This window comes from Scatophagus argus, chromosome 5, assembly GCF_020382885.2.
Source record: "Scatophagus argus isolate fScaArg1 chromosome 5, fScaArg1.pri, whole genome shotgun sequence".
NCBI lineage: Eukaryota > Metazoa > Chordata > Actinopteri > Scatophagidae > Scatophagus > Scatophagus argus.
The window spans coordinates 17,735,215-17,754,728 of NC_058497.1; the positions used below are offsets into that span (position 1 = coordinate 17,735,215).

Below are 19,514 nucleotides of genomic sequence, written 5' to 3' on the forward strand. Positions count from 1 at the left end.
TCATATGCAGACACACGAGGGATGGAGATCTCAGCTGTTTTTATTGGTCTGATTCTGTCTCTGGTTTTGCATGAGCTGAACTCAGCTCTTGTCTCTAATGGTTCTGGGGAGGCTGTGAAACAAAGGGCTGGGCTTACAGAGGATAGGAGTGGTGCTGGGGTCAGCACTGAGGCCTCATCTGTGAAATGTAAGCTTCAGGGTACCAGTCGTCTGCCTGCATTCTCAATGCATGGAGACTATGTTATCGGAGGTGTTTTCTCCATACACCGCTACAAACAAACAGTGGAGAATAACTACACCACCATGCCTCAGCCTCTCAAGTGCACAGGGAGGTCAGTAAGAGAAGTGTGGATAAGACAAAGTTATAATGTGTGGGAAAAGAAATGTTTTGGTTTTTTTTAAAAAATGCTTTAAATCGTGTTGTCAAGTTTTTTTGATTTCAGCAAGTGTTGAAATCTTTATTAATCTATATATTTTGAACATAACTAAAATGAACTGGAATTTTTGATTAATTTGATTTTTAATCAGTGCATTAAAATTCCGATGTAGATGTCCAGTTTTGTGTTTTAAATTTTTTGTGTTAAGGTAACTGTGATATTGGTTTCAGAAATGCTTTGCAGTTATCGTTAATTGTCCAGTCCAAGAATGAATTCTCTATTGTGGTGTGTTTTTGATTTGTGAATTGTCTTGATTATTTGTAAATTCGCACAGTGACATGAGTGTCTGTGTGCAGTCTGGAGTCCAGTGAACTGCGTTTCTCACGCGCAATGATCTTCGCCATCGAGGAGATTAACAACAGCTCGGAGCTGCTGCCAGGCATCAAACTCGGTTATCAGATCCACGACTCGTGCGCCGAAGTACCCGTGGCGGTGCAAGCGGCTTTCAAACTGTTAAATGGTCTCGACCCGGTGTTTTACACGGGCGATAATTGCTCACAGTCAGGTATGGTGATGGCCATCATCGGTGAGTCTGGCTCCACTCCATCCATCAGCATGTCGCGCGTCATCGGGGCCTTTGATATTCCTCTCGTAAATATTTTGAATTTCTGGCCAATATGTTTTCATTGTGGACAATTGGCGATTATTTACTGATTTATTGTTCTCTTTCTGACTTAAAGAATTACACTTAAAAGAGTCACACTGTTGTTTTCCTCAGGTGAGCCACTTTGCCACTTGTGCATGTCTGTCCGATAAGCAGCAGTTCCCGACTTTCTTCAGAACAATCCCGAGTGATCAGTTCCAAGCTGACGCGCTGGCCAAGCTGGTGAAACACTTTGGCTGGACTTGGATAGGTGCTGTCCGCTCGGATTCGGACTATGGCAATAACGGCATGGCGACTTTCCTGCAAGCAGCCCAGAAGGAGGGGATCTGTGTGGAATACTCTGAATCTTTCTATCGGACCCACCCACGCAGCAGGATCCAGAGAGTAGCAGACGTCATCCGCAGGTTTCTGTATCACTGTTTGAGGCTTTTGTTCCCTGTGTGACAATGACTTTCTGCTTACAAAGCCCTAAATGTTTTGATAAGGCTAAGAAAAAGACATTTTCTCATTTGGAACTTTTTATTCCGATTTTACACTGGTATGATGTTTATTTTTTCATCAATAATGCATATCTTGCTATTAACAATAGTCTGTGGCACCCAAGCTGCACATTCACCACACAAAATGTGTCTCCCTTCCTTTTTTCACCAGTCTTGATACTTGCTTTGTAAAATTTAATGTGGGCTACTCATGTCTCTACAGGTCAACGGCAACAGTTATCGTAGCATTTGTAGCTTCTACAGAATTCAGGATCTTAATGGAGGAGCTGTCACTGGAGCCCTCCCCTCCTCGCCAGTGGATCGGCAGTGAATCCTGGGTAACGAGCCGGGACCTGCTGAGGTTCAGCTTCTGTGCTGGAGCCATTGGATTTGGGATTCAGCGAGCTGTCATTCCAGGTCTGAGAGAATTCTTGCTGGATCTCTCTCCCACTAAAGTGGCTGCATCTCCACTGCTTACTGAGTTCTGGGAGGAGGCATTCAACTGCAGGCTGGGAAAAAGTGAGGTGGTCAAGCTGATTTTTAACATGATATCAGTATCTGTTGGTGATGAGTGGGTGTTATTTTGTTGATTGTCTGTTTGAGTGGAACTTACTATGTTAAAAGGTCATCAGCTACTTTAAGATCAAGCCACAGATTTCTAGTATATTACAGTACACAGTATATTGATATTGAACAAAGACATGAGGTGGACAGAAGATGCAGTTTTATGAATAATCTTGCTTATTGATTTCAACTTTAGGTCCTGTCAAGATTTTGTATGATTTTGGCTGCTGTGTGCACTAAAACTTAAGTTCCAAACACAAACACACATTATATTGTCAGTCTCTAGACACACAGCTGAAGAAAGATAATATTAAACATCCATTTACATTATGAATTAGATTGTTATAATAAGAGTGAATTCAGGTCACTTCTTTATTTTCAACACAATTAAAACAACTTAAGATAGTTGGTGATTTCACTGAAAAAGTGGTGTGCTGTTCTTACATGAAGGCCTCTAATCATATGAGTGATTGGTGTTAACAAGCCTTGGTAGTCATGACTCTGAAAACAAAAGACACAAATAAAACAAACTGATACAGTTGAGATTTAAAGGTATGAAAAGAATAATAAACACAGTAATGAATACTATTATAATACCATTGTCGAAGCTTCAAACACATTCTTCTCCTCTGTGTGCTTTCAGCTGCAGCCGTGGATGAGAGAGTGTGTGATGGATCTGAAGACATACAGACGCTCCAGAGTCTTTACACTGACACATCTCAGCTCCGAATCACTAACATGGTGTACAAGGCTGTTTATGCAATAGCACATGCCATTCATAATTCAGTGTGTCAGGAAACAAATTCTACAACTCAGTGTGACAAAAACACCAATATAGAGTCCAATCAGGTCAGTCGAAATTAAGTGATGAACACCCCGGTGCTTTAAATATTCCTTTCTCTCCAACACTGTCTTACTTTACTTCATCTTCACAGTTTCTCACTCAGCTGAAGAAAGTCAAATTTTCCCAAAATGGTTATGATGTGTCATTTGATGCCAATGGGGATCCTGTGGCCACATATGAGCTGGTTAACTGGCAGAAAAGTGAAAGTGGCAGCATTGAGTTTGTGACAGTAGGTTTCTACGATGCATCACTGTCAGCGGGCCAGGAGTTCAGTATCAACAGGAACCTCACCTGGATGGAAGGTAGAACACAAGTAAGAAGTGGTAGACAAAGTACAAAGCTTTATTAATTGATTCAAATTGAGGACATTGCTATGCCTCCTACCCCATGGCAACAGCCTAGGGAAGCCCCCCTTTGACCCCAGCATGACTTTGCCCCAGCGCATAAAGCAAGGTCCACAAACACATGGCCAGATGAGACCAGTGCAGAAGAACCCATTGGCCCACACAGAGCCTTGACCCCACAGATGTCGCACTGCCTGTATGGGCAAACCCCCCAACAGAAACACTCCAAAATACCACGGAATGCCTTCCCAGAAGACTGGAAGCTGCCATGGCTGCATTGGGGGACCAACTGTACATAAATATCCATGTTCTTAGAATGTGAAGTCACCAAAGGCCCCACTGGTCAGAAACATTTCAAGCTTGCTAAGGAGGAAGAGTAGAAATCACCATTTGTTGAGATCCGCTATATCATCAGGAAGAAGCTCATGACCCTGCACGGACCAGAATGGCACAGGAGATGAAGGAGAGAAAGGCCGCATTCATAGCTAATCCAGTCGGATTTACGAAACAGCTGTTGGGGCAGGAGCACAGTTTATGCTCCTATGTTTCAATGACAACATATGGCTAATAATATTTGAGAGAAGGAAAGAAAATTCATCCACTGATTTTAAAGGTATGCTTTAAACCAAAGAGTAACACGAACCCTCATGGAAATTAATACGTTTGTATCTGTGTGCCAGGTCCCTGTGTCAGTGTGCAGTGACAGCTGTCCTCCAGGAACTCGTAAAGTGCTGCAGAAAGGAAAACCCATCTGCTGTTATGATTGTATACTGTGTCCTGAGGGAGAGATTAGCAATGCTACAGGTAACTTTCTGTTTTTGATGCATGTCTACAACATCAAATATTTGACTGTTTAAAGTTCTTTTTAATTTATTCTTTCAGATTCTCCTGATTGTTTCCCTTGCCCCAAGGAGTTCTGGCCAAATGCAGAGAGAGACTCTTGTCTCCCCAAGCCTATAGAGTTTCTGTCCTTTGACGAGGTCCTAGGAATCATCCTGGCTGCATTCTCAGTTGCTGGTGCCTGTCTTGCCATTATAACAGCGGCTGTGTTCTTTCATCACAGGACATCCCCGATTGTCAGGGCCAACAACTCTGAGCTGAGCTTCCTGCTGCTCTTCTCCCTGACTCTCTGTTTCTTATGTTCATTAACTTTCATTGGAGCACCCACTGAGTGGTCCTGCATGCTGCGCCACACAGCATTTGGGATCACCTTCGTCCTCTGCATCTCTTGTGTTCTTGGGAAAACAATAGTTGTGTTGATGGCCTTCAAAGCTACACTCCCAGGTAGTAACGTCATGAAATGGTTTGGTCCTCCACAGCAAAGAATGACTGTGGTGTCTTTTACATTTGTTCAAGTTTTAATATGTACCATTTGGTTGGTTCTTAGTCCCCCTTTTCCGATGAAAAACCTGACCACATACAAAGAGAGGATCATCCTGGAGTGTGCATTGGGCTCAGATATTGGGTTCTGGGCTGTGCTCGGGTACATTGGCCTGCTGGCTGCCTTTTGCTTAGTGTTAGCTGTCTTAGCCCGCAAACTACCTGATAATTTTAATGAAGCCAAGCTTATCACCTTCAGCATGTTGATATTCTGTGCAGTGTGGATCACCTTTATCCCAGCGTATGTCAGCTCTCCTGGGAAATTTACTGTGGCTGTGGAGATTTTTGCCATTCTGGCCTCCAGTTTTGGATTAATTCTGTGTATATTTGCTCCAAAGTGTTTCATCATATTGTTTAAGCCAGAGAGGAACACAAAGAAACATTTAATGAACAAAAGCTTAATGTGAGACGTCTGAGGTTTGGAAATAGATATGTCATAAAATGTAGTCGAAGAACAGTTGCTGTACACAATCAACAGTTTTCACCTAGTTGCTTCAAATATTTAAATGTACAAGTTTTTTGATTTATGTTATTTAAGAATTTTAATTAAAGATTTTTGAACTTCCTTCCATTTTTTTGAATTTTTCACACACATACACACAAACAAGAGAAACAAAACAGAGAAAATGTCATGTTAATAAACTCTAATTTCATGACAACAATGTGTGGTACTTAGTTTTGTCACAACATTTTCATAATTCATTTCAAATACATTAACTTGCAACAGATCAATTGTGTGACTGACATAAGAAAGAAGACCCAATAGCAGCAACACTGTATGGGTGTAGTAAGTTGACCTACAAAAGAAGGAGGGAAGATGCTGTTTTTAATTTCTATAAAACAGTGAAAACACATAAGGTATGCTCATATGCAGACACACGAGGGATGGAGATCTCAGATGTTTTTATTGGTCTGATTCTGTCTCTGGTTTTGCGTGGGCTGAACTCAGCTCTTGTCTTCAATGACTCTAGAGATGCTGTGAAACAAAGGGCTGGGCTTACAGAGGATAGGAGTGGTGCTGGGGTCAGCACTGAGGCCTCATCTGTGAAATGTAAGCTTCAGGGTGCCAGTCGTCTGCCTGCATTCTCAATGCATGGAGACTATGTCATCGGAGGTGTTTTCTCCATACACCGCTACAAACAAACAGTGGAGAATAACTACACCACCATGCCTGAGCCTCTCAAGTGCACAGGGAGGTCAGTAAGAGAAGTGTGGATAAGACAAAGTTATAATGTGTGGGAAAAGAAATGTTTTAAAATGTTTGATGTGCTTTAAATCGTGTTGTCAAGTTTTTTTGATTTCAGCAAGTGTTGAAATCTTTATTAATCTATATATTTTGAACATAACTAAAATGAACTGGAATTTTTGATTAATTTGATTTTTAATCAGTGCATTAAAATTCCGATGTAGATGTCCAGTTTTGTGTTTTAAATTTTTTGTGTTAAGGTAACTGTGATATTGGTTTCAGAAATGCTTTGCAGTTATCGTTAATTGTCCAGTCCAAGAATGAATTCTCTATTGTGGTGTGTTTTTGATTTGTGAATTGTCTTGATTATTTGTAAATTCGCACAGTGACATGAGTGTCTGTGTGCAGTCTGGAGTCCAGTGAACTGCGTTTCTCACGCGCAATGATCTTCGCCATCGAGGAGATTAACAACAGCTCGGAGCTGCTGCCAGGCATCAAACTCGGTTATCAGATCCACGACTCGTGCGCCGAAGTACCCGTGGCGGTGCAAGCGGCTTTCAAACTGTTAAATGGTCTCGACCCGGTGTTTTACACGGGCGATAATTGCTCACAGTCAGGTATGGTGATGGCCATCATCGGTGAGTCTGGCTCCACTCCATCCATCAGCATGTCGCGCGTCATCGGGGCCTTTGATATTCCTCTCGTAAATATTTTGAATTTCTGGCCAATATGTTTTCATTGTGGACAATTGGCGATTATTTACTGATTTATTGTTCTCTTTCTGACTTAAAGAATTACACTTAAAAGAGTCACACTGTTGTTTTCCTCAGGTGAGCCACTTTGCCACTTGTGCGTGTCTGTCCGATAAGCAGCAGTTCCCGACTTTCTTCAGAACAATCCCGAGTGATCAGTTCCAGGCTGACGCGCTGGCCAAGCTGGTGAAACACTTTGGCTGGACTTGGATAGGTGCTGTCCGCTCGGATTCGGACTATGGCAATAACGGCATGGCGACTTTCCTGCAAGCAGCCCAGAAGGAGGGGATCTGTGTGGAATACTCTGAATCTTTCTATCGGACCCACCCACGCAGCAGGATCCAGAGAGTAGCAGACGTCATCCGCAGGTTTCTGTATCACTGTTTGAGGCTTTTGTTCCCTGTGTGACACTGACTTTCTGCTTACAAAGCCCTAAATGTTTTGATAAGGCTAAGAAAAAGACATTTTCTCATTTGGAACTTTTTATTCCGATTTTACACTGGTATGATGTTTATTTTTTCATCAATAATGCATATCTTGCTATTAACAATAGTCTGTGGCACCCAAGCTGTACATTCACCACACAAAATGTGTCTCCCTTCCTTTTTTCACCAGTCTTGATATTTACTTTGTAAAATTTAATGTGGGCTACTCATGTTTCTCCAGGTCAACGGCAACAGTTATCGTAGCATTTGTAGCTTCTACAGAATTCAGGATCTTAATGGAGGAGCTGTCACTGGAGCCCTCCCCTCCTCGCCAGTGGATCGGCAGTGAATCCTGGGTAACGAGCCGGGACCTGCTGAGGTTCAGCTTCTGTGCTGGAGCCATTGGATTTGGCATTCAGCGATCTGTCATTCCAGGTCTGAGAGAATTCTTGCTGGATCTCTCTCCCACTGACGTGGCTGCGTCTCCACTGCTTACTGAGTTCTGGGAGGAGGCATTCAACTGCAGGCTGGGAAAAAGTGAGGTGGTCAAGCTGATTTTTAACATGATATCAATATCTGTTGGTTCCACGTGGTTGTTATTTTGTTGATTGTCTGTTTGAGTGGAGCTTACTATGTTAAAAGGTCATCAGCTACTTTAAGATCAAGCCACAGATTTCTAGTATATTACAGTACACAGTATATTGATATTGAACAAAGACATGAGGTGGACAGAAGATGCAGTTTTATGAACAATCTTGGTTATTGATTTCAACTTTAGGTCCTGTCAAGATTTTGTATGATTTTGGCTGCTGTGTGCACTAAAACTTAAGTCCCAAACATAAACACACATTATATTGACAGTCTGCAGACACACAGGTAAAGAAAAATAATGATATTATTAAACATCCATTTACATTATGAATTAGATTGTTATAATAAGAGTGAATTCAGGTCACTTCTTTATTTTCAACACAAATAAAACAACTAAAGATAGTTAGTGATTTCACTGAAAAAGTGGTGTACTGTTCTTACATGAAGGCCTCAAATCATATGAGTGATTGGTGTTAACAAGCCTTGGTAGTCACGACTCTGAAAACAAAAGACACAAATAAAACAAACTGATACAGTTGAGATTTAAAGGTATGAAAAGAATAATAAACACAGTAATGAATACTATTATAATACCATTGTCGAAGCTTCAAACACATTCTTCTTCTCTGTGTGCTTTCAGCTGCAGCCGTGGATGAGAGAGTGTGTGATGGATCTGAAGACATACAGACGCTCCAGAATCCATACACTGACACATCTCAGCTCCGAATCACTAACATGGTGTACAAGGCTGTTTATGCAATAGCACATGCCATTCATAATTCAGTGTGTCAGGAAACAAATTCTACAACTCAGTGTGACAAAATCACCAGGGTAGAGCCCAGACAGGTCAGTCAAAATTAATTGATGAACACACTAATGCTTTTATTTCCACGGTAATATAACTTTAAGACATTAAATCTCTGTTAAATCTCTTCTCTTCATCACTGTCTTACTTTGCTTCATCCTCACAGCTTCTCACTCAGCTGAAGAAAGTCAAATTTTCCCAAAATGGTTATGATGTGTCATTTGATGCCAATGGGGATCCTGTGGCCACATATGAGCTGGTTAACTGGCAAAAGAGTGAAAGTGGCAGCACTGAGTTGGTGACAGTAGGTTTCTATGATGCATCACTGCCGGCAGGCCAGGAGTTCAGTATCAACAGGAACCTCACCTGGATGGAAGGTAGAACACAAGTAAGGAGTGATAGACAAAGTACACAGCTTTATTAATTGATTCATAATATATACATACTCTTGGTCAAATATTACTTTAATATAAGTTCAAGTTGTGAAGTTCAATTCTTATTTGAATGAAAAGACTGCTTGCTTTGACATTTGTTCCATTTTCTTTTTAATATAAATTGATTGATGCATTCCTGCAGCATTTATAGATCTTAATGATTCTGAAAAAAAAAAAAACTTAACGCACCGACTTGTCCAATGTGTAGAATGACTAACTTCTATGATATGTTGCAAAGGTGATAGAAATGCCTTTGGAACACAAATGGCATCAGACATCAATCATTATCAACCATTCACCCTGTCCTCTGTCCTCCTCCCTCTGTTGCTTCAGTGATTTACTGAATTGATGGTAGAGGGACAAAGAGCTGAGTTGTCTCAGCCAGCAGCTAAATTTAGGATACATAGATCGATAGATAGATAGATAGATAGGAAGTACGACCGGTTCTGTCCTCTGCCCTCTCCTGCACAGAGCACCTGTGTCGGCAGTCCAGACCAGTTCATCATCCAGCTGCTCTCCCAGGTATTTGTAAGTCTGTACAATCTCCACACAATCCCTGTCGGTCATCTCAGTTCTCAGTGTGGACGGAGAACAGTGTGGACTTTCGCTCCATTTTGGATGGTCCTGCAAATCCATCCATCACAGAGAAGCCAATTAAGATGCTAGGAAAAGTCCTCGACCGCAGCCTCAAAGATATAGCATCAATTCAAGGTACCATTAAGAGATCATAGGGCTTTGAATTAAGAAGGGTGATCTGGTGGGGGCCAATGCTGCTAGGACACAAGCCAAGGATTGATCAACCCTGGCGGAGATAACCTCAGGAACATCACTGATGATCTGTCCCATTCAAGTTAGCAGAGACTAAACCAAAAATTAGCCAGCTTGGCTGGAAGAAGTCTGATGTGCGCATGCTCTGTGGGTTCTGGGGCCAGTGGAGAGGTCACCTGGGTCTTTATGTCTGGCATGATGACTTGAGAGACTTAAAAACACAATTCACCTCAGTGAGGGACACCACATTTTAGAAAGGCCATATAGCAGGAAGGTATTATACGTCAGACAATGACATTTTGACAGTGCAGACCAATGAAAATAGGTACCTTGTGCATCTTTATATAAGTGGTGAACAAGTCCTGAGAAACACTCAGTTGAAAATGAATAACTGAGACTGAACCTATCAGAGACATGAACCTCAATCTGACAGGAGATATGTGAAATGACAAACCGTCTTTGGCAAAAATTATGTAAAGGGGACCTTTTGAAAGTCCCGTGTTAACATGTAAAAAGTGAGGTTTATGACCTGTACGGCAGCCCAGCACCAAAGGGTGATAAAAATGTTTTGGCTTCACTCATAGGAGCTCTCAAGTTGGCCATCTTTATAAAAGTCACTGATTTGGACAGAAGAAAATATTTTTTCAGTGAGACATCAGGGGTGTTTGTGGAAAAAGAAGCACGAGGAAACATCTCCATCTGCCAAAAATATCAACACTATCATAAAAATTAGAAAAATACATCTTGCACTTGAGTGACAGGAGTGGAAGTTGGAGTCATTGGTTTTGTTCCAATGACAACATATGGCTAATAATATTTGAGAGGAGGAAAGAAAATTCATCCACTGATTTTAAAGATATGCTTTAAACCAAAGAGTAACAGGAACCCTCATGGAAATTAATAAATTTGTATCTGTGTGCCAGGTGCCTGTGTCAGTGTGCAGTGACAGCTGTCCTCCAGGAACCCGTAAAGTGCTGCAGAAAGGAAAACCCATCTGCTGTTATGATTGTATACTGTGTCCTGAGGGAGAGATTAGCAATGCTACAGGTAACTTTTTGGTTCTCATGCAGGTCTACAACATCAAAGATTTGACTGCTGAAAGTTCTTTTTGATTTATTTTTTCAGATTCTCCTGATTGTTTCCCTTGCCCCAAGGAGTTCTGGCCAAATGCAGAGAGAGACTCTTGTCTCCCCAAACCTGTAGAGTTTCTGTCCTTTGACGAGGTCCTAGGAATCATCCTGGCTGCATTCTCAGTTGCTGGTGCCTGTCTTGCCATTATAACAGCGGCTGTGTTCTTTCGTCACAGGACATCCCCGATTGTCAGGGCCAACAACTCTGAGCTGAGCTTCCTGCTGCTCTTCTCCCTGACTCTCTGTTTCTTATGTTCATTAACTTTCATTGGAGCACCCACTAAGTGGTCCTGCATGCTGCGCCACACAGCATTTGGGATCACCTTCGTCCTCTGCATCTCTTGTGTTCTTGGGAAAACAATAGTTGTGTTGATGGCCTTCAAAGCTACACTCCCAGGTAGTAACGTCATGAAATGGTTTGGTCCTCCACAGCAAAGAATGACTGTGGTGTCTTTTACATTTGGTCAAGTTTTAATATGTACCATTTGGTTGGTTCTTAGTCCCCCTTTTCCGATGAAAAACCTGACCACATACAAAGAGAGGATCATCCTGGAGTGTGCATTGGGCTCAGATATTGGGTTCTGGGTTGTGCTCGGGTACATCGGCCTGCTGGCTGCCTTTTGCTTAGTGTTAGCTGTCTTAGCACGGAAACTACCTGATAACTTTAATGAAGCCAAGCTTATCACCTTCAGCATGTTGATATTCTGTGCAGTGTGGATCACCTTTATCCCAGCGTATGTCAGCTCTCCTGGGAAATTTACTGTGGCTGTGGAGATATTTGCCATTCTGGCCTCCAGTTTTGGATTAATTCTGTGTATATTTGCTCCAAAGTGTTTCATCATATTGTTTAGGCCAGAGAAGAACACAAAGAAACATTTAATGAACAAAAATTAAAACTAACACATCTGAGGTTTTGAAACAGTTAAGATATATCTTAAAATATAGTTGTAGAGCCCATGTTGCACACTTTCAACACAGTTTTCTCCTTGTTACAACTTTTTTTATGTATAAGATTGTTCAACAAAATTTTTATTTTGTTATCAGTTTTCTAATGTCCTTAAATATGTTTTTGTCTTTTTTACAAAAGGCTTTTACTGAATAAAGTATAAATACATAACAAGAATGGGTGGTTCTGGGTTCTGTCACAACATTTTGCTGCTTTATGTCAAGTATGAATCTTGTGATTCATTCAAGGGAGAATAAAGCCACATATAATGACCCTTTTATGAGTTACAAAGCAGAGGACCCAATATGCACACACCAACATGAGGAAGAAGGTGAACCAAGAAACTTTAACATAATAAACTTGCTCAAAAAAGGAACCAGATGCAGCAAAAGGTGACTGGGTGTCCAGATAATAATAGTCCAGACAATGAATTCTCTCAAATAAGCGGCTAATATGGGGCACAGAACAAAAATGAACTGAGAAGACAGGCTTCTTTTTCTTCTTCTTGTGGTTTAATTGCAGACAGCAATTTTCGGCTTTTCTTTGTTTGCTGTATATTTTTGGCAGTGACAGATGACATGTTCCACTGATTCTTCCCCTAATCCACAATCACATTGTCCTAATGGGTGCTTCCCTATTAGATGCATTATTTTTGACAAGAGATACAAGTAGAACACAGGTATTTATATAAAAATGGGAACTGGACAGGTGAAAACAATCTGGGAGAGGCAAGTGATCAAAAATGGGGGGAAAAAAAGACAAATGCAAGGAATTAAAAGCTAAAACGGACACAAGAGGAGAAAAACTACAAAATAAAACAGAAATTAACCAACAGATGATAGAACAACAGAACGATACCCCATATTCAAGGAACAGCTTCCACACATTCCTCAACCAAGATCCAACAAAAAGAAGTCCAAAACAAGCTGGGAGGGTGGAGGGGGTCTGTAGAAAGGGAAGATCCAAAGACAGGAAAAAAATGGAGATTTCAGGTGGATGGCCTGGGAGCAGAACAAAAGCCATGTAAAGCTGACAAAACACACAAGGATCAATGAAAAGCTAAAACAAACACAAGGAGAGAAAAGTACAAAATAAAACAGGAAACAAGGCAACAGATAACTCAGACCATGACAAAGCCATTAAAGATTTGCATTTGTTAGGTTTACATACAATGTGAGCTAAACAATAAAAAATTGGAAGCAAGGCAGGACAGAATTAGAAAGATGTGTTTACAAGTATAACTTGTAACATACTGTATATTCCTAAAGAGACACGGATGGGGACAAACCATAGAAAAGACTTGGATAAGAGACCATTGTTGACCATGAGGCAAGGACGTCCCCTCTGATGTGTGTTAAGCTGGTGCACAGTAGTAGGAGTTTGCTGTCTCAAACTCTATATAAAAGAGAGAAAACACATACATTACGCTCACATACACTTGTGGGATGGAGATCTCAGCTCTCTTTATTGGTCTGATTCTGTCTCTGTGTTTGTGTGAGCAAAACTCACCTGCCTTGAAACAAAGGGCTGGGCTTAAAGAGTATGGCACTGGGGTCAGCACTGAGGCCTCATCTGTGAAATGTAAGCTTCAGGGTGCCACTCGTCTGCCTGCATTCTCAATGGATGGTGACTACGTTATTGGAGGTGTTTTCTCCATACACCGCTACAAACAAACAGTGGAGAATAACTACACCACCATGCCTGAGGGTCTGAAGTGCACAGGAAGGTTCGTAAGAGACGTGTGGATAAGACAAAGTTATAATGTGTGGGAAAAGAAATGTTTTTAAAATAAAATGCTTAAAATCGTGTTGTCAACTTTTTGTGATTTCAGCAAGTGTTGAAATCTTTAATATGCTTATTTTGAACATAATTAAAATTAACTGGAATTTTTAATTAATTAAATAGATTTAAATAGATTTTTAATCAGTGCACTGAAATTCCTGTGTAGATATCCAATTTTGTGCTTTACATTTTAGTGTTCAGGTAACTGTGATATTGGTTTCAGAAATGCTTTGCATTGTGATGGATAAGAATATGTTATGTGTGGGGACAGAAATGTTTAGACATGTATGATGTGCTTTCAGGCGTGTTGTCAGTTTTAAAATTCCTTGATGGTTATTATATTAAATTCCTGTGAATTTTGCACAGGTATCCAATTCTGTGTTCTAAATTTTAGAGTTCAGGTAACTCTGTGATATTTGTTTCAAACACGCAATCATCAGTTACTGAATCATCAGTCAGCTCACTTTTACCAGATGGTTTTCATTTGTGAATTGTGCTATTTTTTCTGAAAATTTGTCTGTGTGCAGCATCGACTCCCGTGAACTGCGCCTCTCATACGCCATGGTCTTCGCCATCGAGGAGATTAACAACAGCTCGGAGCTGCTGCCAGGCATCAAACTCGGTTATCAGATCCACGACACGTGCGCCGCAGTTCCCGTGGTGGTGCAAGCGGCATTCCAGCTATTAAACGGTCTGGATCCGGTGTTTTACACTGGCGATAATTGCTCACAGTCAGGTATGATGATGGCCATCATCGGTGAGTCTGGCTCCACGCAATCCATCAGCATGTCGCGCGTAATCGGGGCCTTTGACATTCCTCAAGTAAATATTTTGAATTTCTGTCGATGAATGTTCTTTAATACAGGGCATGTATTTTTGTCTTTCCCGTTAAAGAACCACACTGTTGTTTTTCCTTCAGGTGAGCCACTTTGCCACTTGTGCATGTCTGTCCGATAAGCAGCAGTTCCCGACTTTCTTCAGAACAATCCCGAGTGATCAGTTCCAGGCTGACGCGCTGGCCAAGCTGGTTAAACACTTTGGCTGGACTTGGATAGGTGCTGTCCGCTCGGATTCGGACTATGGCAATAACGGCATGGCGACTTTCCTGCAAGCAGCCCAGAAGGAGGGGATCTGTGTGGAATACTCTGAATCTTTCTATCGAACAAATCCACGCAGCAGGATCCAGAGAGTAGCAGACGTTATCCGCAGGTTTCTGCATCATGCAAACCCTCAAAAATATTTCTTAAAGCATTGGGTGGAAGATTATTTCACTGTCTTGGTGGAGAATTGGTTGTTTAATGTTGATACTGTTCATTGTTCTTCATATTAGATATTTTCATGAAAATGTAATCTTTGAAACCAATACTTTCACAATCCATTACATTTTTCAACATTTCAATAAATGTTTAACTATTACAAACAGTTAATTTTATGCTCAAATTGGTGTTGTATAACACACCATAATGTATTTCCAGGTCGACAGCGATGGTTATTGTGGCATTTGCAGCCTCTGGAGACCTCAGGATCCTGCTGGAGGAGCTGTCGCGTGAACCCTCTCCTCCTCGCCAGTGGATCGGCAGTGAATCCTGGGTGACCAACCAAGACATGCTGAAGTTCGACTTTTGTGCCGGAGCCATTGGATTTGGGATTCAGCGATCTGTCATTCCAGGTCTGAGAGAATTCTTGCTGGATCTCTCTCCCACTAAAGTGGCTGCGTCTCCACTGCTTACTGAGTTCTGGGAGGAGGCATTCAACTGCAGGCTGGGAAAAAGTGAGGCGGTCAAGAATTAAACAACTAAACTAAACTAAACTTAAGAACTATACTTAACATGGTTTTATTATCTGTTGGTTCTCCGTGGTTGTGTTGTTTTGCTGGTGGAGCACAGGCACACATTTCATTGACAGTATCCAAAATAACAGTTACAGAAAGACAATAATAGCAAAAATATATTTTAAACACCTGGAAAGAATTCAAGTCATTCAGTGATTATACTGGAAAGCAGTGCACTCTGTTTGTCATTAAAAATGTCTCTAATCATGTGATAAGTGATTTGTGTTAACATGAGTTGGTATTCATGTAGCTGAAAAGAAAACAGGGCCTGACACAAATTGAAACAGCTAAGATTTAAAGGAAAACAGATGGAGACGTGTTTGTAAAACACTGCATTGGAACCTAAAATAAAATAAAGATATTCTATATATCAATTTGAACAATACAGATATATGAATTTCTGCACACACGTGAAATCAACTAAAAAGGGAACAAAACAAACAAAAGCAAAACAAACACAAATACAGAACTGTAACACAGTATCTTTGTCAAAGTGAAGAAAACACCTTCTTCTGTCTCTGTGTGTTTTCAGCTGCAGCCGTGGATGAGAGAGTGTGTGATGGATCTGAAGACATACAGACGCTCCAGAGCCAGTACACTGACACATCTCAGCTCCGAATCACTAACATGGTGTACAAGGCTGTTTATGCAATAGCACATGCCATTCATAATTCAGTGTGTCAGGAAACAAATTCTGCAAATCAGTGTGACAAAATCACCAGGGTAGAGTTAAAAGAGGTCAGTCGAAATGAACAATGAATACCCCAGCTGTCTTACTTTCACCATAATATAGTTTTTTACAAATCAAATCAAATACAAAGAATTTATGTTGTGTTTTCTCTCCTTGCTGTCTTACTTTGCTTCATCCTCACAGGTTCTCACTCAGCTGAAGAAAGTAAATTTTTCTCAAAATGGTTATGATGTGTCATTTGATGCCAATGGGGATCCTGTGGCCACATATGAGCTGGTTAACTGGCAAAAGAGTGAAAGTGGCCGCACTGAGTTGGTGACAGTAGGTTTCTATGATGCATCATTGCCAGCAGGCCAGGAGTTCAGTATCAACAGGAACCTCACCTGGATGGAGGGTAGAACACAAGTAAGTAGTGCTGGAAAAACTACACAACTCTGATGAAGGGCTGAGCTGTCTCAACCAGCACATAATCTGAAACCACTTTGGCAAATTTTAAGTAAATATTTATCATACAATCAGACACTTACATTTTACATTTGTAGCAATTTGTTGTTAGCTGAGTCGATAAACTGTGCTTGTTAAAAAACAAAACAGCACTAGATGAAAGGTAGAGCAGATAAACATCCTGCGTTCTACATGATGACGTGTTTATTTTTGATGAAGAGGTGTAATGGTCAGCCCCATCACCATAATGTTGGTTTCTGTAAATCATATCCTTCGGGGTGTCATCCAGACTATTGGTGTGCAAGTCACTACTATGGCACTCTAACATCACAGAATTTGTAGAAAAATATCAAGACAAATACTGTACTAACCTTGCCATTGAAGAAAAGCAACTTTGGGACTTGTTTTTGCTCAGTGTATGCTGTCCCAGCTCAGAGTCCACCCCATGAACTGATCTTAAGATCCAACACATGCTGCAGGAATCACTCATTCAGAAGTCTTGCTCTCCCAGGCCATAAGATTTTGCCCAGAGGAACCTAACTTGTGTTCATAAAAAGAGTCGAACCTCCCATGTCTAATCCAGATACAAAAGATACTCTGTCACAACTGAATGAGACGCACTGGCTTTTAAAACTATGTCCAGTGTCAAGACATCCGCATCAGTACACGATGATCAGAGCAAATGCATAAAGCTGCATTGTGTTCAAAGCGAGAAAGTCCTGAGAGGGATAGAGACTGGAGTTAAGTAATGGGTCAGTGTTCCCCCAAGAGAGCAGGGTTTGATCCCATTGAAAAAATAAATATCGGTGATATTTTCCTAAGCTGAACAAAGTAGAATGGTGTCTAAATTTAACCAAAGTGCTGTTTCATGTTTGTCACGTGTAAGAAAGGCTTTGTCACTGCAAGGCATTTTGCGTCACACAGTGAGACACTGACAATGCAGACCAATGCTACTGTGCACCTTGTAAGTTTTAACACAAGGGATGCATGACAACAATGCGATATCAGATGACCCTGGATGAGAACAGTTTGAGATATGTGAAACTGTTATTTTTCATCATTGTAGTTAAAAATAAAAAGGAAATTTTGTTTGTTGATTTCATTTCAAAGCTATGTTTCAAGCTAAACCTAACAGGAACCTCCAAAGAAATAAGTGAGTTTGTTTGTATCTCCTTGTCAGGTCCCTGTGTCAGTGTGCAGTGACAGCTGTCCTCCAGGAACTCGTAAAGTGCTGCAGAAAGGAAAACCCATCTGCTGCTATGATTGTATACTGTGTCCTGAGGGAGAGATTAGCAATGCTACAGGTAACTTTTTGTTTGTAATATATATTTAAGAAATCAAGGATGTGACTGCTTAAAGCCCTTCTTCGTTATTTTTTTCAGATTCTCCTGATTGTTTCCCTTGCCCCAAGGAGTTCTGGCCTAATGCAGAGAGAGACTCTTGTCTCCCTAAACCTGTAGAGTTTCTGTCCTTTGACGAGGTCCTAGGAATCATCCTGGCTGCATTCTCAGTTGCTGGTGCCTGTCTTGCCATTATAACAGCGGCTGTGTTCTTTCGTCACAGGACATCCCCGATTGTCAGGGCCAACAACTCTGAGCTGAGCTTCCTGCTGCTCTTCTCCCTGACTCTCTGTTTCTTATGTTCATTGACTTTCATTGGAGCACCCTTGAAGTGGTCCTGCATGCTGCGCCACACAGCATTTGGGATCACCTTCGTCCTCTGCATCTCTTGTGTTCTTGGGAAAACAATAGTTGTGTTGATGGCCTTCAAAGCTACACTTCCAGGTAGTAACGTCATGAAATGGTTTGGTCCTCCACAGCAAAGAATGACTGTGGTGTCTTTTACATTTGTTCAAGTTTTAATATGTACTATTTGGTTGGCTCTTAGACCCCCTTTTCCATTGAAAAACCTGACCACATACAAAGAGAGGATCATCCTGGAGTGTGCATTGGGCTCAGATATTGGGTTCTGGGTTGTGCTCGGGTACATCGGCCTGCTGGCTGTCTTTTGTTTAGTGTTAGCTGTCTTAGCCCGCAAACTACCTGATAATTTTAATGAAGCCAAATTTATCACCTTCAGCATGTTGATATTCTGTGCAGTGTGGATCACCTTTATCCCAGCGTATGTCAGCTCTCCTGGGAAATTTACTGTGGCTGTGGAGATTTTTGCCATTCTGGCCTCCAGTTTTGGATTGATTCTGTGTATATTTGCTCCAAAGTGTTTCATCATATTGTTTAAGCCAGAGAAAAACACAAAGAAACATTTAATGAACAAAAATTAAAACAAAAATATCTGAGGTTTTGAAACAGTTAAGATATATCTTAAAATATAGTTGTAGAGCCCATGTTGCACACTTTCAACACAGTTTTCTCCTTGTTACAACTTTTTTTATGTATAAGATTGTTCAAGTAAATTGTTTTTTAGTTATCAATTTTCTAATGTCCTTAAATATGTTTTTGTCTTTTTTACAAAAGGCTTTTACCGAATAAAGTATAAATACATAACAAGAATGAGTGGTTCTGGGTTCTGTCACAACATTTTGCTGCTTTATGTCAAGCATGAATCTTGTGATTTATTCAAGAGAGAATAAAGCCGAATATAATGACCCTTTTATGAGTTACAAAGCAGAGGACCCAATATGCACACACCAACATGAGGAAGAAGGTGAACCAAGAAACTTTAACATAATAAACTTACTCAAAAAGGGAACCAGATGCAGCAAAAGGTGACTGGGTGTCCAGATAATAATAGTCCAGACAATGAAATCTCTCAGATAACCGGCTAATATGGGGAACACAGATGATACTGGGAAACAGAGAAAGCAGCAAACAAAACGCACAGAACACAAATGAACTGAGAAGACAGGCTTCTTTTTCTTCATCTTGTGGTTTAATTGCAGACTGCACTTAACATTGAAAGTGAATTTCCACCTCCTACTACAGTATGCTGGAGCGTGGGCCAGAGTGTTGGATCGGCAGGAGTATTCGAAAAGCAAACAAACAAACAAACAAACAAAAACTAATTCTTCTTCATCAAACCAATTTCTTTATGCTTCCCTCCTCCCATACTGAATAAAT

General features: G+C 40.9%; 3 protein-coding genes across 3 annotated transcripts; all 3 read left to right on the forward strand.

Annotated features, from left to right (window-relative positions):
• The first annotated feature begins 225 nt into the window (after positions 1 to 225).
• On the forward strand, positions 226 to 5,136 carry LOC124059184 (extracellular calcium-sensing receptor-like). The gene is made up of 8 exons (XM_046389008.1): positions 226 to 332; positions 734 to 1,028; positions 1,156 to 1,445; positions 1,744 to 2,039; positions 2,728 to 2,933; positions 3,020 to 3,241; positions 3,953 to 4,076; positions 4,155 to 5,136. Exons 1-8 carry the CDS (start codon positions 226 to 228, stop codon positions 5,057 to 5,059), a joined length of 2,445 nt encoding a protein of 814 aa, XP_046244964.1. The 3' UTR covers positions 5,060 to 5,136.
• Positions 5,137 to 5,741: 605 nt separating this feature from the next.
• On the forward strand, positions 5,742 to 12,095 carry LOC124059185 (extracellular calcium-sensing receptor-like). Its single transcript, XM_046389009.1, has 8 exons — positions 5,742 to 5,848; positions 6,247 to 6,476; positions 6,631 to 6,958; positions 7,257 to 7,597; positions 8,253 to 8,452; positions 8,578 to 8,799; positions 10,537 to 10,660; positions 10,739 to 12,095. The coding sequence occupies exons 1-8, from the start codon at positions 5,742 to 5,744 to the stop codon at positions 11,635 to 11,637; spliced, it is 2,451 nt and encodes an 816-aa protein (XP_046244965.1). The 3' UTR covers positions 11,638 to 12,095.
• A 1,793-nt stretch (positions 12,096 to 13,888) lies between these two features.
• On the forward strand, positions 13,889 to 18,718 carry LOC124059875 (extracellular calcium-sensing receptor-like). Its single transcript, XM_046390255.1, has 7 exons — positions 13,889 to 14,293; positions 14,391 to 14,680; positions 14,947 to 15,242; positions 15,835 to 16,040; positions 16,177 to 16,398; positions 17,618 to 17,741; positions 17,820 to 18,718. Exons 1-7 carry the CDS (start codon positions 14,033 to 14,035, stop codon positions 18,716 to 18,718), a joined length of 2,298 nt encoding a protein of 765 aa, XP_046246211.1. The 5' UTR covers positions 13,889 to 14,032.
• The last annotated feature ends 796 nt before the right edge of the window (positions 18,719 to 19,514 follow it).

Bases quoted from the DNA above. Each gene is read 5' to 3' on its own strand.
- LOC124059185 (XM_046389009.1), top strand. From the start codon at position 5,742: ATGCATGGAGACTATGTCATCGGAGGTGTTTTCTCCATACACCGCTAC. The intron at 5,849-6,246 runs GTCAGTAAGAGA...GTCTGTGTGCAG, and splicing joins CCTCTCAAGTGCACAGGGAG to TCTGGAGTCCAGTGAACTGC. The intron at 7,598-8,252 runs GTTCCACGTGGT...TTTCAGCTGCAG, and splicing joins CATGATATCAATATCTGTTG to CCGTGGATGAGAGAGTGTGT.
- LOC124059184 (XM_046389008.1), top strand. From the start codon at position 226: ATGCATGGAGACTATGTTATCGGAGGTGTTTTCTCCATACACCGCTAC. The intron at 1,029-1,155 runs GTAAATATTTTG...TGTTTTCCTCAG, and splicing joins GGGCCTTTGATATTCCTCTC to GTGAGCCACTTTGCCACTTG. The intron at 2,040-2,727 runs GTGAGGTGGTCA...GTGTGCTTTCAG, and splicing joins CAACTGCAGGCTGGGAAAAA to CTGCAGCCGTGGATGAGAGA.
- LOC124059875 (XM_046390255.1), top strand. From the start codon at position 14,033: ATGGTCTTCGCCATCGAGGAGATTAACAACAGCTCGGAGCTGCTGCCA. The intron at 15,243-15,834 runs GTGAGGCGGTCA...GTGTGTTTTCAG, and splicing joins CAACTGCAGGCTGGGAAAAA to CTGCAGCCGTGGATGAGAGA. The intron at 17,742-17,819 runs GTAACTTTTTGT...TATTTTTTTCAG, and splicing joins AGAGATTAGCAATGCTACAG to ATTCTCCTGATTGTTTCCCT.